Source organism: Bombus fervidus, chromosome 11 (assembly GCF_041682495.2).
Source record: "Bombus fervidus isolate BK054 chromosome 11, iyBomFerv1, whole genome shotgun sequence".
NCBI classification, from domain to species: Eukaryota; Metazoa; Arthropoda; class Insecta; order Hymenoptera; family Apidae; genus Bombus; species Bombus fervidus.
In genome coordinates, this window is record NC_091527.1 from 5,218,616 (window position 1) to 5,245,958 (window position 27,343).

The window sequence follows — 27,343 nt, forward strand, 5'->3', positions numbered from 1 at the left end:
CGAGATAAATTATCGTGAATTTCGTAGAATTGTTGAAGTTCGAAGGATCGTATTATAGCTTTGAGAATTAAGGAAAATTCGAAAGGCATTCGAATGGATATTTTTTATTCGATACGATGGAAATGATATTGAGCAATGAATCTCGAATAGCAAATCGACCAGTCAGTTTTGAAATCGTGTAAATTTCTTCCGTAGAGCCTTGAGATTTAATTCCAAAATTCGAAAAATGTAATCGATAGGATTCGTAAGACTTTTATTAAATGTATAAAATCGTGTTCTCAAACATCTCTGACGAATTTTCGACAAAGCTTACGTCCTCATATTAACCAGCAAAAATTCTTTTTATTCGAAAAGAAAATTATTTATATAATATGATATAACAAATTATACAAAATTGATACGAAGTATGAAGAAATTAGTAATTAAGGAGAGAATTAGAAATTTCTAATTAATTTTGGCCTATCTTACGCACCACACTGGATGCGTACATATGTGTGCACGCATACGTACGCAAATAACACACGGAACACATGATTGTTACACATCATTGACAGAGTGTCTACTGAAATGTCGGAGTCGTACGTTTTATTTCTGAACTACAGATCTCTCATTGTCTCGATGGTCACTCGCTTGATCTTTATTTTGTTACTGCACGCGACAATGATAAATTGTTCTTTTTATATCGTATTTTATTGTGTGCACTTTCGTCTGCACTTTGTTGAGAAGAAATGATAAGACATGGAAAATACTTGAGAATTTTCACACACGTAAACACAAAGTCGAAATCGCGACCAATTTCTTCTCCCGAATCAAAAATACTTGAAACAAAATAAAAAAGATAAATATAGTATCGATTACAGTTCCATTACACCGAGTGAATGTGATAACAATTTTGTAAAATTAGTCTGGTCGAGAGATTTGTCAGAAAGATGAACGAAAAAGATAAGATCGGTAAAAAAAGAAAACGATAATAAAATAAGAAAAGAAGACAAAAGATCTGAAAGAGTCTCGGTTGACACTCTACAAAGCCTCGAAGGCTCAAAATAACACAAAGTCTCTAGGAAAATTAGTTGATTAGTGATAGCACAAGCAAGTAACCTAATCTAGGAACAGTTACAGTGTTGGGAATGCCAAATGCTTTTGCCACACTTAGAGAAAAAGATTCGATCGAACGGCTCGAACGAAACTAACCGCCGATTCGTCTTGCGCCTAATTAAAAAAAAACTTGTGGTGCAGCTTTTATTTGTTTCTTTTACAAACGATTTACACGTATTTTCGTAGCCATTGCACTACGTATGTGTGCGATGTATACTAAAGCTGAAACTTAGAAAGTATTGACAATTAAAAAAAAAAAAAAGAAGAAAAAATAGATTAGTAGAGGAAAAGTGCGAAAAAAGTTAACAAGAATGAGCAAAACTAAGCTGAGCTGCTTCGTGATTTATAGAAAAAGTAATATAATAACGATGATAGTGATAGAAACATGCACGGCCTGAACAATGTTCAGAATAATCAACGAGTCGATTTTACGTTATTAAAAGGCTGATTACGATGAAGCGATAATACGAACGAGAGATAGTGGGTCACTAACAGCTTGTAATTTATTTTATAATCTTCGACGACGCGCCTTACTGCCCGCTCTATTTTCTATCCTAATATTCTTGACCGATGAAATCTTTCGCCGCGTGCCTCACACGCGAGATCCGTTGATTTACAAACTATACGCCATGATTTTTCTTCGTTTTCTTTATTCGATCTGCAACGCCTGACCAAGCTAATTGACTGATGATAATGCGTGACACGCGGCCTGGTGCATGGGAATGATATTGTTATGGTGGTGGAGCTAATCGATGTGAACTGGTTGTTCATAAAATATAATAATCTTGATAGTAGTAAATTTTCCTGCTATTTTGTGTATTAAATTGTAGTGATCGAATTTGATACGATTAAGTATTTATTGACGATGATTAAGTATTTATTACGTTAACTATAACAACTTTATTACATGGAGCTTGTAAAATATATAGGTCGCTAATGAAACTTGTGCGTTACACAAATTTGAAGGATTTTATCATATTGAATTTCGGTAATTAAATTCGAGGATGGTTGAAGCTCGTGGAACTTCTGAAGATTGTATAACTTCCAATCGATTCCTAAAAATACTAATCTATTAAAACAATAAATCAATCGACCGAAAGTTCCAATATTCTTACGGCCACGTATTTTGTAGCAAAGTATAAAAGGTTCAAGAAAACAACCAGGCACATAGTTAGCTCTATAATGAAATTAACACACACGGATGCTAATGAAAACTTGATGCTGCTTCGATACGTTTGCTGATCACGTCAAATCTCACGGCTTCACCGAGCTGCCTTTTGCATGTGCACCAAAATCTGCATGTGGGAAGCTCGATTATTGTTTATCTTTTTGAGAAAATACACCGTGAGGCTTGATGATGAATAACCATGAAAAATGTGTGCGTCTTTGTGCCTTGCGCTTTGTGTGGCATGCATCAATGTGAAGAACCGATCGTTACCGCCTGCGTTCCGAGTCGGTAAGTAATCCGCATTTCAAATCCTAGGTGACTACAGCTTCCGTATGAACACCACCTTAGGCTGTTAGAGGCGAACTTAGATGATTAGTGGCAGACACATACAGATGCTTCGTCTGACTTTCAAAGAGTTTCCAATAATATTTTCCTAGGAAAAGGAAGGTCTTTTATTCTTTAAAAATATACCTAAGATATAGAAAGTAGGGATAGCTTTGTTGATACCTTAGATAGTCCCTTTGTGAATAGTTGATGCTTTTTTAAAATAACTTCAGAAGTCTTCTTCAATACGGACGTTTTTATTTTCATTCGAACATTTATACGAAATAATAGATCTTTATTTTGAAATAATCATCTTTGCTCGATTCGTGTTTTATCTCTTTATAGGCAAGGCCGTAGTTTCGATTTTCTTTATCTGAATTCCTATTTTTATTGGAAAGAGTATTGGATATTTCACTTAACAAACCATAATGCAACGTAACAGAGACATTGATAAGTATTCTAGAATTTTTTTAGATTCCTCGAATGCCTAGAACGGTAAAGAAATTAGAGCCGAGCATGAACTACATAATTTGCTTTACGAAATATTAAAAATTGCTCGTCTATGGAAAGTTTTAAATTACATGTTCTTTTTTACTTTTTTTATTGAAACCTTCTTTTTTTATTTTTTGCATATTGTATATATACTTTTCTTCGTTTCTGAAGAAATTGTTAGTACACTGAAACAGAAATGAATTCCTTGAAAGTCAGAATCTTATTGCAAAACCCGTGACTCCGAGCGATCGACGACTATCTAAATGGAATTCTCTATGCACAGGCTTATTTCGATGGCGTATGGTCAGATTGGTATGATCCAGGCAGCTGCCGGCTTCTTCGTCTACTTCGTAATTATGGCTGAAAACGGATTCCTGCCGCTGCATCTTTTCGGCATTCGAAAACAATGGGACTCCAAGGCTATCAATGATCTTCGTGACAGCTATGGCCAGGAATGGGTAAATTCTAAGAAACTATCGAATAACAAATCTCCAGAATTGTTTCAAATCTCACTCATAATTTATTTCTTCTGTCAAATATTTAAATATAAGTTTCAGAAATTGAAATTAAGAATAATTTCCACTTATATTCTCATTATATTTTCACAGACATACAGGGATCGTAAGACACTGGAATTCACCTGCCACACAGCATTCTTCGTTTCGATCGTTATCGTTCAGTGGGCCGATCTGATCGTTTGTAAGACGCGACGTAATTCCATCATCCACCAGGGAATGAGAAACTGGGCCCTGAACTTTGGTTTAATATTCGAGACCGCCCTCGCCGCGTTCCTAAGCTACACACCCGGCATGGACAAGGGTCTCCGCATGTTCCCTCTCAAGTAAGCCTCTAATTACCTTTATTACGTTTTTTAAATCATTTTTCTATATTCAAGGCGCGTGTAAAAAAATGATTTTATACCATACACTCTCTGCAAGATTAGAAGAAATTCTGCAAACGATGGAACAAGTATCTAGTACTTCTTTTTTTCTGAGTACTTTAAACGAAATATAAGAGCTTAAGACACGTTTCTAATATAATAATAATTCAGTCTTTTAATTGCCTAGATATTTGCTCTTTTTTTTATTCAAATTTCTAATTGTTAATGTCAGATACCTTAGGTCTTTATATTTTCATAATAATATGCTCATTATAATAAAGCAATGTTTCTTAAGTATCTTGAATGTAATGTAAGAGCTTAAGGTGTGTTTCTAACATAACAATAATAACGTTAGCTTTTTAGATTCCTTAAATATTATTTCCCTTTTCATTCATGTTTCCAATCGTTCAAGATATCTTGAATCATATTTCCATGTATATAGCCACATTTTACTTAGTTACATGTATAATTTACATATATAGAAACGTGACCTTATGCTCCTACAAATAAGACACGAACAAAAAGAACAGAATAGTTAATACGTTGTCGTGTATTTCAGATTCGTCTGGTGGCTGCCCGCCCTTCCCTTCATGTTTGCCATCTTCATCTACGACGAGACGAGACGATTCTACCTCCGCCGGAATCCAGGAGGCTGGCTCGAGCAAGAAACTTACTATTAAACGCGAAGAAAAATTTAATCATACACGCAGAGCGCGCGCGCAAGAGTTACAAGAGCGAGAGATGCAGAGAGAATGATGAGAGAAAGAGAGAGTGAGATATGCATATTACCCACGCAGATATACACCGAGAAACTAATAACTAAAAAATGAGCAAAAAAAAATATACGAAACAAAACCAAAAAAACAAAAAAACATGAAACAACCAAACAATGGGGAAAAAAAAGATGAAAACGTTAAAAATCACTCACGTTAAATACACACACACACATATTTTACCCATGGGGCGTGCTATTCGGGTCTAACCGTACTGTCGCGTGATGATGATATTATTTTAGATGGGGACAATTCGCATCAGCCGAGCCGAATCGTCGAACGAACCATCGCTATAGTCATTACAATATAGAGTGTCTTGCTGTTGTTTTACTGAACAAACAATAAAAAGCGCTTCTCGCGTGGGAGTAGATAAGTGGCTTGCGAGCACTCTCGTTATATGGTGTGTGAAGTACAAAACAAGAACGAAATACGAAATGAAAGAAAGAAAAGGAAGGAGAAAAAAGAAGAAGTTATATGAGAAAAGTAAGAAGAAGAAAACGTTCGTCGTTCTGGCTCTGCGAGTTGCTTGCACGCGCGTGCCGGTGTATCATTAAACAGAGAGTTCGTCGTTCGAGAAACATCGAAGGAATCGACGAAGAAACAATAAAGGGTTCTACGAGCAACGTCGTCGGGAAGACTTCGAACTTCCGGGTACACACACGTCTGATATGATTCACGAGGTTTATAGGGATTAGTGCTGCCATCTGATCATCGACGAACGTATGATAAAGAAGAAGTACATAAATAGTAGGGCCTAAGACACGAGAATAAGAAGAAAAAGAAGAAAAACGGCGTCGAATGGAGTCATCGAGGAGAAAAGAGACTGTATGAAAAGTACAAGCCCGGCAGTGGACACCCGTGTATCTTTTTGGAAACGGAGGGATACTGAAAATGGCGACAAATCGTCGGATAACGCGCACGTCCGTATGAACGTCGACGGGTGTACGACATGGATGAATCTTTTAGAGAAAAAAAAAGCGGATAACTTAGCATCGATGGAGCATTCCGTTAGATGTCTTGTGATATCAGAGAAAAAAATATTCATATAGGCATCCCGTTAAGTAAAGGAGCAAAATAACACTGCGCTAGATTGGCACGCCCTTGTTAAGAGTTAAAAAAAAAAGAATTAAAAAATGCAATGTAGTCACGGTTTAAAAAAAAAAATAAATAAATAAGAGCGGTATTATAAATGTTACACTGATGCAGAAGTTTAAGAATCGATAACGAGAATATATCATTCGCAGTCGACACACACGAAAGAAAAACGTATTTACAGATAGACGTCTCGTGACACCTACAGTCTTACATAGAAACTTCTTAATTGTTAATTAAAGAAAAAAAAAATAACAATGAAACGAGAAAATCAGTACGCTAGATTGGCACGCCCTAAAAGTTATTCATAACGCGACAGAGAGGGAGTGAGCGAGAATGAGAGAGAGAGCATAATAAAAAGAACCTTAAAGAAATTTAAAAAATGACAAAAAAACAGCAAAAAAGAATAAGAATACAGAAGTAATGGAAGCGCGTTTACAGTACTCATTATTATTCTTATTACAAGTAATGTCGTTCGGTTCGAGTCTTTAAAATCCGAGTAGCTGTCGAAGAAGCCAGAAGTCGCATCGTGTAGATATTCTAGTAGTTTGTGAGTCTCTGCATGAGAACTGCTACGCGAATGAAGAGAACGGGCCAGGATTGGACTGCAAAAGAAAGAAAGCTGAAAATGTGAATGCGAAAGGAAGAAAAGAGAAGAAAGAAGAAAGATATTAGACGAGCGGGGGCGAGCACGGGGAACGAAGGCGGCAAACAGACAGTATAATAAGTAACTATCAACTGAATCACTACCAACGGAAGAGAATACATAAGCTAAATAAACGAAGAAACAAAGAAGAAGACGGACATAGTAAGAATAGAGAAGATACACGTTGTTTAAGTTGCACGCGAGCAAATGGTAAAGCGGTGGTCACGGTTTTGGGAGCCACTGAACTGGACAACCTGCGTACCACCGACGAAACTGGAAAAATAAATTACAGAAACGTTATTGATTAAAAGAAAAGAAGAAAAGACGAGCTAAGTAGACATGCAAGAATCCAAAATAGTCGCGCTACTCTGGGGGCTATGTGGTTTCCATGGGTGAGGGCGCTATGATAGTCGAGGTAACAGGATATTAAAAAATGCTAGTAGAGGATGATAATGATGTAGGAAAAGCACAGAGTGGAAACGAGAAAAAAATACAGACAGATGAAAAACAATAAAAAAAACATTCTTACTTAGGCGAAACTAAAAGTAAAGGAAAAAAAAAAGGTATAAATTCATTCTCTTAGTTTCTTCATAGGTTTAAAAACGCCAGCGGGACAGCTCGCTATAAATCATATTGACCCCCGAACGCAGAACGCCCTGTACCACCAACCCGCGGTCTGTCGTGTGTATGTGTGTGTCAGTATCGAAACAACGCCCCTTCGAATTTTGTAGGAGCAACAATAAGCCACCACCAACAATACAAAAAGAAAAATCTAAAAAAAAATGAACAAAACGAACGAAGGTGACTTAAAATGCCTGCCACGCGACTTTTCGGGCCGGGACGATCCGAGACGTGCGATCATATCAGGTCTTATTTCGAGCTTCTTCGATGTGAAAAAAAAAACGCATACCAACAAAAATTCGTTTTCGTTTCTCTTTTTGCCTATATATCGATTTTGAATCCTTGTTGCTCGCTTTCGCGGCTTTTCGATGTGTACGCGCGCGCATGCGCTGGCAACGTCGGTGAAGAGGGCGCTTCGTTTCGAGCGGAGAACCGGGGCGGAGCGTAGGTAATGACAAACTCGTTTGTCGAATAAATTTCATCGTCGTTTGCCATAATTGCGACGATACCCCGAAATCAACGAACAGCCTCGATGTGTTTACCACGTTCTCTGGTTCCTCTGTTCCGCGCGAATCAAGGCGAACGGACCGTCGAGGATTCAGGTAGACGAAGGGTGACGCTCGCTCGGCGGCCCTGGCCCCAAAACTACCCTAAGTGTTCAATAATCGAGGTGTTCTCGAGGTGCCGTACACGCGTAACACGTTCTTCGCTTGCCAATCCCGCCGAATTTTACCATGTTCGCGAATATAAGAAAGAAACATATATTCCAAGGGCTACGACTATCCTCCAGCCCTTCCGATGAATTTTCTCTGTTGTGCGCGCGAAGGGCTGGTTGAATTATTCGGCTCCGTTCACAAACACGTAACAACCATGTTGAATTTTGAATAATCGAATTCAATCTAAAAAATTCGGTAGGACCGGCGAAGCTTTAACCGAATCGTTTTTTGAGACACGTGGATCGTCATTCAAATCCAACCGATAACTCTTTGAAAGAAACCGGGACAAGAAAGAAAAAAGTGAGAGGGAAAAACAGATAGAGGGCAGTAGTGTACCGTCGCGTTGCTCGTCGAACTCTGACTTTGATTACACACCGACAAAAAAGTACATACGAAATGATCACATTAAAAAAACGTCCCCAGTTCTCTTCTTCTTTGCGGAAGAGGAAGATGCTCGAAAATTGTCGAAATAAAAAACATAAATCAGTCGTTACAGTGCTAGAAGTTGAGAAGCAAAGAGATGTTCAATGTTATGCCAGTTAATTCCGTTTTTCATGGTGTTTCTTGGTTTCGCGTTGCGGGACAGTGTATACCGATAGCTCCGTGTGTGTGTTATCTAGAAAGATCGATCATTCCTGTCACAACGAAATCGAACCAAACAAAAAGAAAAGAAAAGAAAGACAAAAAATGGGAAACAGATTGCCTTCAGCGGATCCCCGTGTTTTGAGATAGGACGCGAACGAAAGGAAGAAAGATAGAATCGGAAAGAAGAGAGATCGAGGAGTGATAGCGAGGTATAAGCATGGCGGTAGGGGGGATGATGCATTGGCCCATTCATTTCAGTAAAATCGCTCCCGACATGGGTACCGGAGCTGGATCGGAGGATCCGTGGTTTGTCGACAGGGTGTTCCGTGCCCGGGGGGCGTAGGAGCCCAAAAAAAATGCTTTGCCGTCGTGCGCCTCTTTACTTTAGGCAAATAATTTAAACATTAATAATATAATAATAATAATTATAATATAATACATGTTACAATAAGATATTATTAGATGTAATTATTATATATGGTTTAGTCTAGATCGTGTTGTTGAAGAAAAAAAACAAAGTACGTATAAGCGAACAAAAAAAAGAGAACAAAGATAAAGATATGAAAAGTATAACGACGACGATGACGAGAGTAAGGGAGAGAGAGAACGCGCGAGAGAGAGAAAAAATAGAAAATCAAGGAAAAGTGGCGATGAGAGGAAAAAATATTCGGTCTAAGACCACAATATCTTGCGGCGGACTGAGCGGGACACAAACGAGAGAATCCGCTTTTGCTTCGTTCTGTGCGCGTGGTACATCGATCTTTTATTTCTTTCTCTTTTATATATACATATATATATTCTTTTTCTCTTTTTTTTCTTGAAACGCGTCATATTTAGAGATATATACATCTTCAGTGATCCTTTTACGTACGAAACCGTGTTTTTCTTTCCTTCTTTGTTTTCTTTTCACTACGTTTCCGGTTACGCGGATGGATTTGCGGCTATATTGTATTCCCTCGTTTCGGCGACGCCATCGTTTTCTTCTCACTTGTATTACACCCGCGGATTCATAGGAAAAGACAATCCTCGGTAAACGAGTCGCAAATCTTTTCGTGTTCTGCAAACGGGTAACCTCGCCAAAAACAACGCAATCGTCGCAAAACTGGTTTTTCGGGTGAATCGGCGTAAAAGAGCGGGAGAAAAAGAGAAATGTGTGAATGTGGGCGAGAGATCGTGTGTTTTAATATAACGGATTCTTCGCTTTTCTGTTGCCGCGATCGAACACAATAATAATTGGCAGTAAAATATTCGAGTTCAAAAAATAAAATCAAAAATCTGGGAATTGAGGAGGAGATAAAAAAGAAAACAAATGCTTAAAATAATAAAGAACAGTGTCACGAGAATTCTGTGAAACGTCGCCCCTGCACAGCCCGCCACATCACAACAGAATCATTGAATGATTAAAATATAAACAAAAAAAAAAATGAATGATGTTTTATTAATATTGTACATATTTTAAATAACTGCAGACGGACAAACGGATCGCGCATGAACGGTGACCCACGAGAAGGTGGTCTGTTTAAATGGTCCGCCTTTTCCATACGGGTTTCATACTCTTTTTCTGTTTTTCGTTTTAGCGCCGCATATATGATACACACCCCACACACATACACACCACACACGCTGAGAGACACGTGCGAACATAGAGAGAGATATACACACGTACACGCTCAGAAATAAATGAAAAGAAAATGTACACCGCTCTACCAAACAATCTCTTCTGATTGACGATTCCTTTCATATTGATTATTCTGTAAGTTCTGTTTTCACACGTGAATTACATTAAGGAAGAAACGAGAGACATTGTCCAACCCAAGTGTCATTACTTTTGATGTTAAATAAAAAATACATAATTAATAAAGCACTCTTTATCCTACCTTCCTGACTGGTACTTTCAGCACACAGGCGTAAACATTTGTTACAGGACAGGCGCGACTAAATGAATGGAAGAAAGCTTACTTTAACTATCATAGTATTTATTACACTTATATACATCTGTAATTATTCCAGCTATGTTTAATTTATATAAATTTTAATTTCACATACACCTTGTTCTTTTATTCAGAGTCTGCTGACGCTAACTGTAGTCTTTTCTTTTGTTGATTCTTCTTGCGCAATCGTTGAATATGTTTCTTTAGTTTGCCTGAATTTTTCAGTTCCTCATATTGAGAAATTAAGTTCAAAATTCGTTTTTCAGCTGTAAGGAAAGAATAATAGTCACTATAAAGTACATATTATAGAGCTACAGTTATCAATGTCTTGTATATCTACTCACACTTCTTTTTGAATACTGGTTTTTCACCACGTCTGATGGCCTCTACAATCTCTTTCTTTTCTTCATACACTTTTTGTTCTTCCAAATTTCTTCTTTTTTCTTCACGTAATTGATTTTCCAATCTCTGTATAAGGTATTTTATCTTCTTTATCTTTTTGGGGTCTTTACTCTTAGTCAATTCCTTTTTCAATTCTTTGATATCATTCTCTTTTATTTCATTAATGAAGCTATAATTTCTTTTAAATCTCTTCGGATCATATGTGCCACATAGACTATCGAATCGAGGATCTCTTGGAATGAACTTCTTTACCTGCACCAATTTTCTGAATCGCGGAACAGGCTTCTTTGAAGATATTTCACGCGGTCTGTTCTTATTTTCTCGTTTAAATTCAGTTTTCTTGTAAACCTTCCGTGGACCAAACAATGCTTCCTTATATATTTTACAACCTAATTTCTCTTTTAGCTTTTGCAGATCTTCGAAACTCATCTGTGAGAGTTCTTTCCTAATTTCATCCTAATTAGTAAAAATTTATTCAATTATTAAAATTTCTATGGTTCTAAAGTAGTTCTAACTTTTCCTCAATATAAACATAACCTATTTCACTTACAATAAATTAACCTACATTATGTTCGTTACGAAAATAGGAAAGAAATATCATATATGAATATTTACCTGATCTTTATCTTCATTAAGAAGAGTATCTTCCTCGTCGCTCATGTTAAATAACGAAAAATATTGAACAAAAAAACAATCCTTTTGTTTGATTCACAATATATTTAGGAAAGCGACATTTTATTTCGTAGGTACGGTTTCATATTATGGCGGTAGATGATGCTACATTATCATCCCAGTCTGTGCTGACCTCTAATCTGAAATTATCAATTGCAAAATTGTTTAAAAAAAATAAAATTACTTAAATTTTTTTTTTACGAAACATAGATTATGTAGTTCAGTAACCTAAAATAATATATACTACAAAAGATCTTAATATGATATTTTGTGAGAATGTTTTGAATCCACATATTTCTAACAATTTGGGAAAAAACAATTATATTGAGCTTTTTCAATCATGTAAAATGTGTAATTAAACAAATAATAACACGAGATACTTTTAGATGAAAAATCATATTCTAAAGTATACATTGTACTCAGAAGATATGTAAATTTATATACGTAATCTTTTATATTCGATGGTAACTTTCTGCAGATTTTCTAGTGATTGCGCAACATTATGAAATCCCTAATTTTACGTAACGCGTTATATCAATGTCGAGACTTATTGCTATACATATATCACGATAGGACCCGCTTGAACTGCGTAAAAGGATATATAATTGTGCTGCGTAAAATCTGTAAACCTGTACAGTGGCTCCCTCTGCTTAATTGTTATCGAGCTTTCAAGGTTATCTGAGTTTTAAATCTAATAAACACCATTACTTCCTAATTGTATTGGTGTTTTGCTACAAATGCAGAAAGCTGCTTTGTAGTTCACTATCGCAATTCTATTACCGATACAACTCCACAAAACATAGATATTTCAAATCGAAATATATAGTTTCCATTACATAAAGAATAAAATATTTAAGATTCTCATTATAAGAGAATAAATTATTACAAATAATACATTTTCGGAAAATATTAATTTTCTACTTTAAGGTAAAACTTTGTAAAAATAACCTTTGGCATGATCCACAAAGACTTATTAATATTTATAAAAATTAAATATTGACATTTTCTACACTGTATGTAGTTCTTTCATATTTCATAAATTTCTAGTGACGAAAATCACACATTCCTGAATTACATTCTCGGACGTAAACTTCACATTCCTTACGAGGGGGCAGCACTATCAGAAGTGTCTAAAATGGCGGGTGTGCTGTTCGAAGATATTTTTAATGTAAAAGACATCGATCCAGAAGGGAAAAAATTCGACAGGGGTAAGTCTGAAACATATTTTAAGCTCTTATTTATTTATGACCACTGTTGGGAAGAAATACGTTTCGTTGTTGCTAAATTTTTAAGCGTTAGAAAAACAACGTTCCGTCGATGCTCGTTCTTTACAGACGTTGCCGGGAAGCACATGGCGTGACAGTATGATTTAAATAGTAATTTCTGTAGACGAATATGTAAAGAATCTAATGTGTCTAATTAACACAAGTTCGAAGTGTATATCTCAATATTTATTCATCCATGTATATACTGTATAATTGTTTGGGATAGCCTAAATTATGTTAGTCATTCGTCGACAATTTTGTCTTCTGCAGTGGCGGGTTATTTAAAATGTTATACTGAAAAAAGATTTTTACGAAATCATATTAATAAATCATATCGGTTTAATATTAGAATACATATGTATTTACGTATCCAAAAAATAATAATTGATACGTAATATTTTCTAATGACAGTTTTAATAGTATCAAAAATTTATTATTGTTCATCTAACTTTTTCCACGTCTATAGATATCTTGGTATATTTCAATGTAATAGTTTAGGGATATTAATTCTACAAATCTGTACAGTGATTTACTTTGTATAAAGAGGGCGTAAGGGTCCAGTATGTTTGAAATTAATTTGAAAGGCAGCTCTTTGTGACAAAGCAGTTTCACTATTCTTATCACCTTGAACTCTGATTCGAAATTCGCCACTGATATTTCTTTTCCCCTGTACAAATCCATCGTCGAGACAATTTGGAGTATAAAAATTGTCTCGATGACACAAGATATTTCATTAAAACCGTTCGTAATCGAGGAACGCTATTGCGTGTTGCTTGTTATTCCGTTTATCGCTACCTCCTATCGACCTTCTATTTTACATTGTGTACAGAAAACTTTAATATTCACCGTTATGCTCGTTTCAACTATTTCTATTGTACTATAGTATCGGAGGGAAAACCCTAATGTACCCCAGGTAATAAGAGCAATATAAGTGCGGACGGATGAGCCATATACCCATGGTCGTTTACGACACGGGGATAATTAAGAAAGGTGTGCTTGACCATGGGTCATCCACATCTGTGTGCATGCCAAAATGTAATATAAAAGGTAGCCGTGAAGAGTTGCGAGTAGAATTGCGAAAAGAGTTGCGAGAGAGTTGCGTTGCGGCAGAGTAATGTAGACAGCAATGTAGAGAGTAGTGTAGAGAATGCAGAGCCAAGAAGTAGTGTAAGATGAGTTGTAAGTTGTTAGTTAAATTGTATAAGCTGTAGCACATCATTGTATTTAGTTCATTAATCAATTAATCAATTAATCAAAGTATTTAGTTAATCAATCGTTTTTTCCTGTTTTATAAGAAATAATTTAGAGAGAGAGAGAAAGATCAAACACCAGAGAGAAAGTGTAAGATAAGATATTTTTTCTACTCTTTATAGTATGAATGTTAAATTTTTTAGAACCTGTTCTAAAATGATTGTGCTCCAGAACAGGACAAGGGACAATTTGAAATTTTAAACTCACGTGCTCTCTCAAGTTTTATGAGACTGAATTTATTACTATAGGAAGTTTGTGCAGGAAAGGTTATTTAGAAATACTAAAGAATGCGTACCAAATATAAACTTGAGAAGGAATGCAATAACATTCGTAGTAAAATGAATTCATATTCGTATTTAAATTATATATGATATATGTATTCAAATTAACAGAATAGACAAGAAGTAATATTTAGAAATTTCATACAGTAATCCTGAAAATTTAGAGACATTTCATTATCTTAAGTCATTCTATATTACTATGTATTAAATACAATAATCTTTTATAATTCACCAACAATCTTCTGACAGCTACGCATTTTTCAACAAGAAGTTGCGTATAAAATACATCATCAATTAAATGTTTCCTAGATGCCAAAGTAATTCGCAGAAACATCGCGTCACCTTATACTTTGATGTCTAAATTTTACATAGCGACCTTGAAAATTCAGAAGAGCACCCTTTTCTCAAAAAGTTCCCTATATTATACATATACTACATATATACTATCTTTCATTATTCATTCACAAACTCTGGGAAACTTCATCTAATAATACATTTCTTAACCAAAAGTCGCAAATAAATCGAACGTATCGCAGGCGATGTGCTTCGCAGAAAAAGCGCGGCTTGTATCGCGCACCACCCTATATTTTCACCTACATTACCGCTGGGAAAGGGTTCCTCTGGAACAGCGGCGTTCGAACACGCGGATGGGTGTTAGTGGGGCTACCTAGGCGTGCGAGCGAGAGAAAAGATGGGATTTCGGTTAGCGGGGAAGAGAAAGGAGTCGAAGGGTGGGGGAAAAAGAGCGACGGGACGCTGGGAGCGGTATCGAAGCCAGCTCGCATGATGGAGTAGGAGGAGGCTGGCTTCTACACGGTAAAAGCACCTTCTCTCCCTTTCCTTCTCTTTACAGTGCATACTACGTATTCAGTTGCTCCAGAAAACATTCCTCGCGAAAAATGCGACTAATCGGTGCGCTCCACGTGGCTGTAAATCCAGCCTGTCCGGTAGGAAACTTTTGCCGCGATGGAACCACTTCGTTCTCGTTTCCACGGGGGTTCCATCGCTATAATTCACATCGTCCGTCGCAATCCAGATATCTTAATCCGTATATCTTCATTCAAGGTATTCAATATCGATGCACGTACGAAATAGAAAGCGACTAGCAGGGGAGGCTTGTAAAACGGCCAACGTGAATATCGTTTCATCGTTCCGATGCGCCTCGCACCCGCGCATCTTCTATATGCGCTACGAGCCTTTTCGAAAAACATACGGATATGGTTGACTGGGACTGGGAACACGGTGAATCACGCGATGCTATCGATATTCAAATATCCCATCAAATGCCAATTATATATCCTATATCTTCACTTCAAATTCTGTAAATGTCGGTATAAATGTCGTATACCATATTCATTCTTATCCATCTTGTACTATATAGTATTCACGGTCATCATTTACCACAGATATCTACATATAACGATTCCTCTCGACTTTCACCAGAAATGTGGATAGACGTTTATATAGGTATATAGAATGAAAAGGGCGGTGGGACGCGATCTGCCGGCAGCTCGTTGCTTGGTGGTAGTTCGATGGGTGGGACGGGAGGGTCATGATGGGTTTGCCAGGGGGTCGAGGGGTGGAAGACGAGGGGGCTTGGTAGTCTGTGCTGCGGCCGGTCGATGCAGCAACGATGCCCGCAGCCGCAGCAGCAGCAGCAGCAGCAGCTAGCACCGAGCAACATCGCATTCGCGTAATACGACGCGATTCTGGCTGCCGTGGGGAGGTGAAATGGTAGGGAGGGGGAGCAGCCGGGACGCGTTAGACCGGCTTGGTGGGGGTTGACACGGTCAAGGTCAGTCTCTGTTCCAAGGTCACGGGGAGATGTCATCTCAGGAGGGAGCCGCGTGGTCTTCTTTCTCCCTCGCTCTTTCTCTTCCTCACTCGCTCCGATTGCATCTTCACCTTCGTCCTTTCTCCTTCTAACACGTTTCAACGATAACACGATTTCCCTCCGCGCTTTTCCGTTGTCGCTACCGTTTCCCTGTGACAATTACGGTGTAGCTGAAACGTCTTTTACAATCCTTCTTTTATTCTTCGTTGTTCGCTCATGTGCCTCTACTGGTCCATTTTTTACATCGTGTCGTGACTGTTTTCTGTTCGCGAGGTGGCTCGAACCAAATGCGAGGGTGGCTTCAATATATTCCATATATTGACTTTTTCCATTGTCTGTGACAGACTTTATTGACAAAGTGAGAGTTGGTTGAAAGTTCGAAAGTGTACTGGAGAAATGTGGCAATGATCAAATTTATAGGTTTCCATTTTATATTACTGTTACTATTTTCAGTTCATAGCGGAGACACTATGGCACGACTAGAGGAAGTATTGACGTGTAATTTCATTTATGGAAGCATTTATGTAATTAGGTCCAATTATTCGAATTAATTAGGTCCAAGTATGTGAAATTTCATACTAGTTATATTTACTTTCATATGACTACAGAAATGTGATACTATGAAAATCAAATAAAGAATTTGATGAAAAGCGCTTCAGTGGAAAATATATTGCAATATCTTTTTTAACTATTCTAAATACAAATTACATGTTTATCTGTAGTGTTATAGATTGTGTTGAAGAAATATGGCAACCAGTAGGTATTCAAGCTTCGATTTTACATAATTGTTGCTATATATATATCTTCTTATTACTTTATATTTTAATACAGCTAACAAGTATAAATTACTTGTCTATGGCTAGTATGATAGTAAATAATGATTTGAGTAACGCTTGAAGTGATTAATTTATGGTTTGAAGCCAAGGTAGATAGAGGATGGTTTTTAAACGAAACGGTAGAGGCCTTCTACCGTCGAAATCGATTTTATTCGACGGTCCTGGCGTCAGCCGTAGAGTTGGAGGTCGCGTTAAGTCCCATTCCCACGATTCGAGCACCGTTAATTAAATAACGCTGATCAATCCGTGTCTGCACGACCGGTCAATCAGTGTTTTATTTGCGAAGCATGTAAATCCATTTTCAGTTTGTTTGGTCGACGTTCCAATTTTGTTACGGATTTTCGTCAAACGCCAAATATCCGAACGTTATGCTTCGTTTACGTCGCTGTAAACACTGTTACAGAACACGCCCGCGACATTCCAACTCGATCGATCCTACCTTTACAACGATACTCTGCTTACAACGTACAACGATTCAACGTTTAAAGGAAACCATATAAATTGTAGAATTAGTAACAGTTAGAGATCAATACCTACTAAAAGCTTTGTAATTGAGGATTGAATTTGAAATTAATACAATTTCTAATATAGAACGATTCTAAAATAAAGAAAAGCGTAAAATGGTAAAAAATTACCACGAGTTTCGAAGCGATACTAAAGATTTTGTGAACTTTCAGTTAGTAAAAAGGGAAATATTCTAGAATAAAGGAAAACAGATATTTCATAACTGTCGAGCAAAATTGGAAATAAAATATTTGACATTTTTCAGTTTGTAATATAGTAGAACGATCCTAAAATAAAGTAAAATTTTTAAGTGATCACAACATTTTTTTGTTTCATCTTATCACGGAGAATGATTTTTGAATAAAAGAAGAGATAGATTTCAAAATTATCTGAATGCTACAAACTGAAAATAAGATTCCAAAATTTGTAGAAATCCTTACGATAGTTTCTCGTGTTTTAGATGATCTCAAAAGTAGGTTAGTAGAAATTTCAAAAACCCAAGAAATCTTAAAAATCTTATCTGAAATAAAATCTCTCGTCGTTCTTGGATTTTAAATCATCTGACTGGAATCTGAATGGAATTTTATGTTTTATAAACTGTAAAATATTTTGTAATATTCCGAAATTCAATATGTTAGATTTTAAGATATTTAGTATCGTTAATATGTATTTTAAATTTCATCGATATAAGATCCTTTCAATCATGTGTCAGGTTGCATGAGTTCAAATAAAAGGGTAGGGCGCTAGACTGTATGCACCTAACCTTTATAAGTCTTGTGTCTTCTACGGTCTATTTATTCTGCATAACTCCATCGATCCAAATGTCCATTCATTTGATTCGCTCGACACGTCCTCAGTACGATTTACTGGATCAAAGTGAATACCAAAACGGCAGCGCACACTTTGTCCAACTTGTTGCAATCGTACAAATGGACCTTAACACGGTCCACTCTAACGTTGTTGCACTCTAAACACGAAATGTATTAGGAGCAATTTAGTTTCTCAAGTTCCACTAGAATGTTAGACCAGAAACATGCTCTTACGTTTCTTCATTTTTCGTGGAGAAGATAATTAACCCTAGGATACTTGACCCATACACAGTCCAAAATATAGGTAGTTAAACAACATAATTTTATTTAAACTTCTTTCACTGATCGATTGATTTTTTTGAACCGTGGAAACGTAACTTCTTTTTGTCAATCATGGAGACACGTATTTCTGATACTTTAAAATTCAAGACCAGTTTCACGGGGTACAGATACATTTATCATTTAGATAGTTAATTTTAGTTCTTAAGGCACACTGTTGCGTGTATGCAACACCGAGTGAGGAAAAATTAACATAACAATCACTTTAAAGAAGTTCAAACCTGCTATATACTAAGCTGCTCACAAAGAAATACCATCTCCTACAAATAACTAAAAGAAAACGAATAAGGAATGTTACAGTCCGCACTAGTATTCCAAAGATTAATAATCCAAAGTAAGGTGAGATTCTATAACGAAACAAACATTATTATAGAAACTGTATAATTCCTTCGATATACGCGTATTCGTAGTAAAATCTCGCCAGAGACTAATTCTTAATCAATACGTACTTCCAACCCAGAAGAACTAATAAACTCTTCTTCTTCTTCTTCTTCTTCTCCTTCTTCCTGAACGAGGCCAATTTCTCACCAAGATTTATTTTACATTTGCAACAGACTTTCGTATCATAGTATTCGCAAGTGTTTTAGACCATCGACTGTTTGGTGAAACGAAACACGTACGTAAAGTCGAATTTACGCTGTTTCACTTTGCAGGAATACGAAACAAGGACTCATCCGCCATCTTTCTGCAAAGTGAAACAGGGTAAATTCGGCTTAAGAATCTGACACGAGTGGCCGTCTTTAGAATTGCACCGTCAATCTACCAGTCAGCAGACGAACGGCCTTTTGACGATCAATCATATCGCTCTGAATACCTTCGAGGTCGGTCGAGCAAGATCAGATAGCCATTAACTTGCCACCACCATTGTACTAACGTCGTTGAAAGACGTATTTACCTGGATTTTATTAAAAGTAACTGGATATCTGTAACATCGAATTAATAATTTAGGAAAAAATATCACTTTCGTAGTTGCGGAAGTAGCGAAAGGTATTTCACCAGGGAGCCCGCTGGTGAAACAAAAGGCATTAAGGGAGGAAATGATATATCATTAATTCGCTGCATTAAACCGGTCTCTTGTTTCTGACGGCCGTTTTGCCAACATGATATTCCAATAGGATGTACATATCTCTCTCTTGCACCCGCTTTGTCTTCCGTGACACGCGATATCGACTTCATTTCCATTTTCACGTACATATAAAATTAATCACGCGGAATGGCCGTTTACCAGCGAATTTTATCGCTAGATACCTTCGTCGGATTTCACGCACGCACCGTCTGTTCGTTTGACGAAGGTACTGCTAGAGTTTATGTAATCTTGAAAGATTCGAAATTTTGCAAATTTTCAGTTTTTGATCCCTCAGATTTCTTAATTACCAATTTTTCGAAATTTTGAACTCGGAAGGTTTTCAATTCTCGAATCGTCAAATATTTCGCGGCTCCAACTTTTCGAAAATTTTCGGACTTCTGAATTTTCCAAATTTTGACTTGTCAGATTCTCAGACGTTGGATCTCCAATTCCTCAGAATTTCTACTTTTCAAACTGTCGAACCCCCGAATTGTCGAAACGTTCGTGAATTTCTCATCCTTACGAATTTCGTAATATCTTAATTCCCAAATGTGTCAATTTTCCAGCTGCCAAATATCTACTGATCTCTAAAAGCTGAATGATAAATTCCTAAGTGAAAGTGCCAGTGGAGGATTACAAAGGGAATGTAATTCGAACCCTTCGCCAAAAATAAACAGCACTCCCGAAATACAGGTCCAATAAATCGATACGCCGCTGTATGTATGTACGTGTGTATGTCCCGTGTCTACTCAACGATACTTTAGACGAGTCATCGGTCGAAGCGTGAGCGTAAACCTCGACGTGGATCCGAGGACGTATTTCTTTCGCGAGCCGCTATTTCATCGAGCAAACGGTGCGGTAAGGTAGATAACGTTAACAGCGATCTGCTTGTGTTTCGGTGCTTTTGTAGTGTGACATAAACGAGAGGCCAGATCTGCTGTTATATACGAAGGTCGATAGCGGCGATCGGCTGTCTCGAAGGCCAATCGATTATCAGGATTGAATCATCGCTGGTGGGCCAACTCCCTTTTGGTCTTGATCAATATCGTAAATCCGACGATCTTGTTCTAACGAGTTGCTTTAAGGCCGGTTCTGATCTCGTCAAATTATCAAATAACAATTTAAGTTTGCTTCGTTGCTGGGAAAATCATGTTGCAGCTATATGTTAGTACATAACAGTAGAATCACGAAATTAGTAACTGTGTATACTTATTACTAAATTTATGATATAAAATAAAATTCGTAATTCTATATAATTAAGCAATTTCTTTTATCGTAAATATATGATGCATCTGACAAAGGTGCAAAATTGCCGTTAATGTAAAAGGTAGTTTTTAGAAGAATCGGTCAACGAATGAAGAAATATTTGAGTAAATTTAATACCAGTATCTTAAGAGCCTGTGTTATTTGAACCTATGTACCTTCAATCTTCGAGAATTTGCAATTAAATTTAATAAGTATAATCATTTCCTTAAATACGTAACAACGGGGACATTGATAGCATGTACAATTACAAGAAGAACTAAGATTACATATTGCCAAATTTTATATTTAAGAGAAATATGAATACTTCTCGATGTTGCCTGCAACCAACATTACCTGCACTTTAAAATGCTGTTAAAATAATTATTTACATTAAATAATTATTTTTTCATGCCCAGTAAAGCTGATCCTAATTGTGCTAAATTTTCTCCTTGACAAGAACGTCGAAAGAACTGTATCTTCATTATCGATAATTTACGACGTTAATTCTTTTTACATAATGCAAAAAACATTTCGTTGTAAGAGTTTTAATTTCCATGTTGTACCATCTGAATAATTATATCATATTCTCAGGCGAAATCTCACGATGCGTGATTTCTTGACCAACCCAGAAACTAATAAAAATTAAATATAAGTAGTTATATATGATAAAGTAGTACAAGTATAAATTGTTTGGTTTTAAACGACCGCGGAAACATAGTTTTTCTTATGAACACGGTGGAAATTTGCCGTTGGTGGTAGCAATCTCTGGTTCGATTTGGAAAGTTCCGAATTCGTTTATTTGGCTATTGCTGGAGGACATATCTCAGCCTCCGCACTGCCGTATCGTTTATCTAGAATACTCCTCCAAGTCAATATAGCCCCCGGTAGTAGTTTGAGAAACTTACTTTAAATCCTAGGGCGCATCTGGTATATATAGGTCAGACGCCCAATAACGATTAAGGCCACGACCTTGGCCGGCAACTGCAGCCGTGCAACCGTTTTTCTATCTCCTGCGAATTCGGCTAAATTCGTGGCGATTGTATTTATAGGCACCCACGACTACTTCTATAACGTCTTCGACCATTTTAAATTGATTTGGACCGTTTCGTTCCACAAATTTGTATTCTATCTTTTGTGATGTACGTATCTTTTATGATCTATTATTTAATGTTTGTGTGAAAAGCTTCTTTAGCAGATCATATGTTCTTTTGTTGCTGTTGTAGTATTTTCCTGGTTATTGCTGGTGCATTTAACATAGCTGATCGTAGCTTTGCAGCTTTATATGAGCTTCGTTTAATACATTATTATTCTATATATTTATCGATTAATGTACGATAATAAATAATTTAGTATCAATATATGATATGAAAACTTAGTGACGGAATTAGATTGCATATGATATGAGGCTTGGGGCTGCCATTAAGTTATTACACCTAACAATATACGCTGTTAAAAGTTTTTAAGCAATAAGTATTTCATATAAATTCAAAATCGAGAAAAGAAACCTAGAATTATGTTGCCTTATAACTTGCATCAATAAAACAATATTATTAGAGTTAGAGTATGTATAATTAGGAAGGGGATTTCCAATATTTTATGTTTTTGAAATTACAGTTCGATAGTCTTACTGCGTATTAAATAATTATTATCTGTTAGATAATTTCATTAAATAATTCTTTCTGTGTTAAGAAGCAACAAAGTAGATCATGTATGGTAATAGTCAGACAGTAGGATCTCAAAGTACTTGTAGTAGGTACGATCTACGCAACAGTCATATGACAGTCATTTTCCTATATTAATAATAATTTAGCAATATCCTAATAATATTCTGTTTACTGTCTCCTGGTAAATAAAAATCGTTTTTGTAGATCTTCTGATTTCGATATTTAATTGATGATTAAAAGAGAGTACTCTGGTACTACATATTTAAATAAGAAAATCTATAATCTCACAGAATTTACGATTTTTAAATATAGATGTTATTATTCACAAAGTTAATCAATTAATTAATTAATGTTGAAATTCGATATTTTTGACGTATTGGGCTATGTGCAAAAGAACACATTAAATGAACGAAACCAAATAAAAATGCAATTTTAATGAAACACAGAGAATAATACATAATACGATAATACATGTTTAATAATACAATAAAATTGGTTGGCAGCAAAGTGAATTTTAAAATTGCTCATCCACGAAAGCTACAAAATGTGATTTATACTTCCTCGAAAACTATTATTCCTGCAAATAATGTCATTTCTACGAGAAAAAATATGACGAAACACAAACGAATGCGTTTCAGGTTAATAATACATTCTACTCTGCTGAGATTAGGTTGACCGTTTCGCAAATTTCCATGTTAAATCGCATGATTATCTCGATCACAGGGTCAAAACGGGCTATGAGCTGACTATTAAGCTGTTATCAAGAACGATTTTCAATCTTCTTAAAGGACGGCGAATTCCTAATGCAAGATCGCCTATATCGCCTTGGTAATTGGGTCCCTTCAAAAGAGAAGCGAATGGCAGAAGGAGGAAAATTTTAAAGTTCCAAGTTGCACAATCCTTTGGAGAGATTATTTCTGATAGTAGGTCACCTTCCATTGCCGGGTGCTGAGGTAATTCGAGCAATTTACTCGGACAACTCAAGCAGATCGTTGACAAACCTAATAATTTCCTCTTTGTATCCAAGAATCGTGCATATGTGCCACATTTTTATTTTTAACAAACGAAACTCGTACCATTCGTGTAATATAGGTATATGTTTCTTGATTGTCTCATCTTTCATACGAAACGATGCAAAATTTCCCAGAAAAGATACGTCTTTGTTGTTTTAATTGCAATTAGGTTGATCAGAAACCGTTGTCATTCTTGTTATGTGAAAGAGATGAGGTTGATTGCTTTGACTGAAATTTCCATTAATAGTAGAACTATAATAGTATAACGTACTAAATATAAAATATAGCTAGACTAAAATATAAAATTGGTACCAAAAGAAAAAAGAAATAGGAGATAATAAAAAAGATACATCATATAATTCTCGTGTTTCTCTTAATTGCAAGAACTCGCCGTTGTCTATCTTAGGATTTCAGTAGCGTGAATATGTCATGTTTGAAAAGATCATTAAAAATTCACAAAGAGGTAGAGATGCGGTAGTTGTCAAAAGCTGCGTAGTGTAATTTTATAACCTTGGTGAAATAAAGACTCTTTGAGAATAAACTCGTTATACAAATGCAATGTGTACTCAAGCGTCTAAACCATTGTCTTGTTAAACTGTTTGCATGAAGAATTTCACTTTAAAGTTATTATTTAGTTGAACATTGTTGACAATCGCTATATAGAGTCTCTTCAAGTATTTTAAGGATATTAAATTTTTACAAAGAATTTATAATTCTGTAAACATTTAATTTCCTTCATTCGTTAATTGGAATTGTAGAAAATTTAGTAATATTTAAAGATCTTAGTTTGCTTTTTATGAATAAAAGATGCATATTCCTCCAATTCTTAATTTTTTATTTTTTTATCTGGAACAATAAAAAATTCGTAAATTTTACGATATGAATCATGAAAATTGTAAGAAGTCCAGAAAACGGATATTAATGTTCACGTGATTAACGTACCTACTGCATCAAATTGCAATTCAGCGGAGACTAGTGGGAGTGCCTAGACTGTATTTAGTCGGCGTAATAGTTTCTTTAACGACCTAATCAACGTGGCTGCCGTAAACTCTAATTACCGGTTAAACTGTGCGTTCGCAGCGAGATGACTGTGATTTCGTCGTTGAAGTCGACCTTTTGGATGTACCATGTGAGAGTTTATCATGCTTCGCTTTGACATTATATTATACTCGATTTTGCCTATTTAAAATAAAAAAAAATTAAAATTAGAAATTTCAAACTTTGCATATTCCTTTTATTGCTTTTAGCATTAACTATATCTTCCATTTTTTAATTTTCTTGCTAATTGAAACATTTATAAGTATTATTACTTAACTGGTGTACAAACAATTACAAGTATTCAATATCTACAATGACGATAGTGTCATAAAATTTTATAGCGTGTTTCTAAGAAATTCCTAGTAAAAAAACGGAATTTATTACTTCGCGATACAATTTCTGAAATCTCCATAAAAATAAATTTAAGTTACAGTTGACAATTTATTACTGATTCATAATAAAAAATGAATTACTACTTCACATGTTACAGCATCTTCAAATTTTCATAAAAATGTATTCGAGTTACTAAAATGTAATTACTAATTACTCTACTTAAATGTACAGAATACATATAAAATGCAAGAATATAAAAAATCTTCAAAGTAAAGTACTAGTTGTAATATTTAGAGAATGAAACAAATTTACGTTTACATTTATTTAAACAGGCAATCTGATCATTACTAATTTACTAAATAACAAAACATTTCACACACAAAGTCATTATTTTCAACAGAAATAATTTCCGTACATCTTTATCCTAAATTTCATTTTCTTCCTTCGTTTATTAAACTCGATGGATAGCTATAGTTAGGTTACATAACAGCAGGGCCACCCGGCTAGTATCGCGTTTTGGACAGAAACACAATGAACTCGTTAACACGGCCGATTGTTCGCATCCAATTTCAGCGGCTTGTTCGATTGCGTAACGTTGGTGTGTCCATAGGCAGACCAGTAAGATAATAAAGAATCTTTGAGAAACGGCGGTTCTTGGGAGTGCGGTGTTACGTCAGACGCTAACCAGCATTATCCATTTAATCTGATAAATGACGTCGAGTTAATCAGGCAATGGCGAACGGAACGCAGCGCGCCTCCGGATGCAAGGCACGTACTCAACGCGCGTGATCCTCGTCCTCGGCTGGCTTTTCTCCATGTCGCTGCCGTCCCGTTCCATCTTGCTCCTTTGCTTTGCACCGTGACCTATTTCGGCCAGACGCGAAGGTGAAGAAGAAAACAGGCGAAAATGGAAGGGAAAGAAGCGACAGAAATCAGTAAAACACACGTACATTACGAATAATGGCTCTCGAGATGACTCGTCTCTGTAATTTGTGTTTCGTGGGTTGGTATTGTTAGATGATTTTTGGTTAATGAGAATGTAGCAAAGTTTTTTTCCAGGGTCGTCTTGCATAATTAAACTATTGTTGTTAATGCAATTTTTACAAGCCACAAGATACCTGGTATTAATAAATAAACAATAAAATTAATAAACGAAGAGAAATATGATATGTCTTCTTTTGTTGATTTTTTTTATCTCCATGTCTACAAATCATAGTTTGTAGACTTATTAATATTATTAATTATTACATTATCGTGCAAAAATCTCATACTAATATTTAGTACAAATTATGAATTCTTCCCACTGCTTTTATTTACCGCCTTTTATTACTAATCTATTATTTTACTCGCATTATCTGTGCTTTAGAATGTAAAATACTAAATATAACTTAAAATACCAGGTTTAAAAATCGAAGTTGTACGGTTTGTATGATTGCACGATGCACTTATAGCAGACGTCGTTCTTTAAGATTGTTGGGTTAGGTTGATATATCTACACCGGTGATAATTTCGAGCAATCTTCGTACATATTGTGTTCGAAGAGGTGTAAATGCGTCCATTTAGCAGAACAACAATTCGATAGAAACTCCACAGATGATTTTCATGAACTGACAATGGTTGGCAGTCGTAATGTATTTTCATAGTTTGAAATGTGTTGTACAGTATGTATGTATATGGAAAATTCGATGTATGATGGTCCATTTATGTGCACTTTCTTGAGTTGGAGCTAAACGTAGATGATTTACGGTTTCAGGAAAATGTTCTTCTAAGAACTGTTATTTCACGTCTTTGTCACTTTGCTTTTTATTGACCTACACGTCTTGTTTGGAATTTTTCTGGAAAATGCAATAAAATGGGAATATAGCTTGGAAGTATATAGCAGGAACAAAAGAAGTAACCTACACGTGCAGACCTCAATAAGAAAGATCAATTGATTTAGTTGCAAGAGACAATATCATAGATATAAACTTTTTATCCTTAAAATCCGTAATGTCGTCAAAACTGCCAGGAACCAACTTTTTCCGATGTAGCAGGCGTTCGTGTCTGCGAGAACGCGGCACCACCTGACGACCGAAGACGCATTACGATTGGTCGAGTGGCGGACGGCCAGCCAATCGGCTGATCGCTTTGGTATGGCGCGTTGTGCCGGTTACCGGCTTTCGCACTGGTTCGGCTGCTGGCCCGCGGCTGGTTGGCTCGCTAGAAATTGCGCGCAAAGCGAGAAAAAGGCAGAGTGAGTAGCGTGTGACTTCGCAAGATAAGGACGAACGTGAATCGCGATCGCGACGAAGACAAACAACAACTCTCTTCTATATACTTCTCTTATATATGTATATATATATATTTCGTTCAAACAAAGATAGAAACGAACAGAATAAGAAAAAGAGACGCGAATAGAGTGGAGACACGCGTGAAAAGAGCAAAATGAGGACAAAAGTAAATAGCGACGAAAGAAAATGGACGTGCAG

At 36.2% G+C, this 27,343-nt stretch overlaps 3 protein-coding genes and 1 long non-coding RNA gene across 11 annotated transcripts in view; 2 read left to right on the top strand and 2 right to left on the bottom strand.

The window, feature by feature from the left end:
* The window catches only part of Atpalpha (sodium/potassium-transporting ATPase subunit alpha), a 166,228-nt gene extending 155,975 nt beyond the window's left edge, over nt 1–10,253 (top strand). For all 8 annotated transcript variants that reach the window (XM_072012731.1, XM_072012730.1, XM_072012729.1 and 5 more), the window contains 3 exons: nt 3,363–3,537; nt 3,688–3,920; nt 4,519–10,253. In XM_072012731.1, the coding sequence (XP_071868832.1) occupies nt 3,363–3,537; nt 3,688–3,920; nt 4,519–4,639 (529 nt within the window). In that variant the 3' untranslated portion in view covers nt 4,640–10,253. The remainder of the gene's footprint in view (nt 1–3,362; nt 3,538–3,687; nt 3,921–4,518) is intronic.
* LOC139992148 (ribosomal RNA processing protein 36 homolog) lies at nt 9,225–11,499 on the bottom strand. The gene is made up of 3 exons (XM_072012738.1): nt 11,341–11,499; nt 10,668–11,181; nt 9,225–10,589 (listed from the first exon to the last, which is right to left on the bottom strand). The coding sequence occupies exons 1-3, from the start codon at nt 11,383–11,385 to the stop codon at nt 10,450–10,452; spliced, it is 699 nt and encodes a 232-aa protein (XP_071868839.1). The 5' UTR covers nt 11,386–11,499; the 3' UTR covers nt 9,225–10,449.
* A 948-nt stretch (nt 11,500–12,447) lies between these two features.
* Nucleotides 12,448–27,343, top strand: part of Rpb8 (DNA-directed RNA polymerases I, II, and III subunit Rpb8) — a 72,340-nt gene continuing 57,444 nt past the window's right edge. Inside the window, exon 1 of the mRNA XM_072012739.1 lies at nt 12,448–12,605. Coding sequence (XP_071868840.1) covers nt 12,533–12,605 — 73 coding nt within the window. The 5' untranslated portion in view covers nt 12,448–12,532. The remainder of the gene's footprint in view (nt 12,606–27,343) is intronic.
* Nucleotides 24,444–27,199, bottom strand: LOC139992152 (uncharacterized). Its single transcript, XR_011801034.1, has 2 exons — nt 25,291–27,199; nt 24,444–24,901 (listed from the first exon to the last, which is right to left on the bottom strand). It is a non-coding gene; the product is annotated as an uncharacterized lncRNA (long non-coding RNA).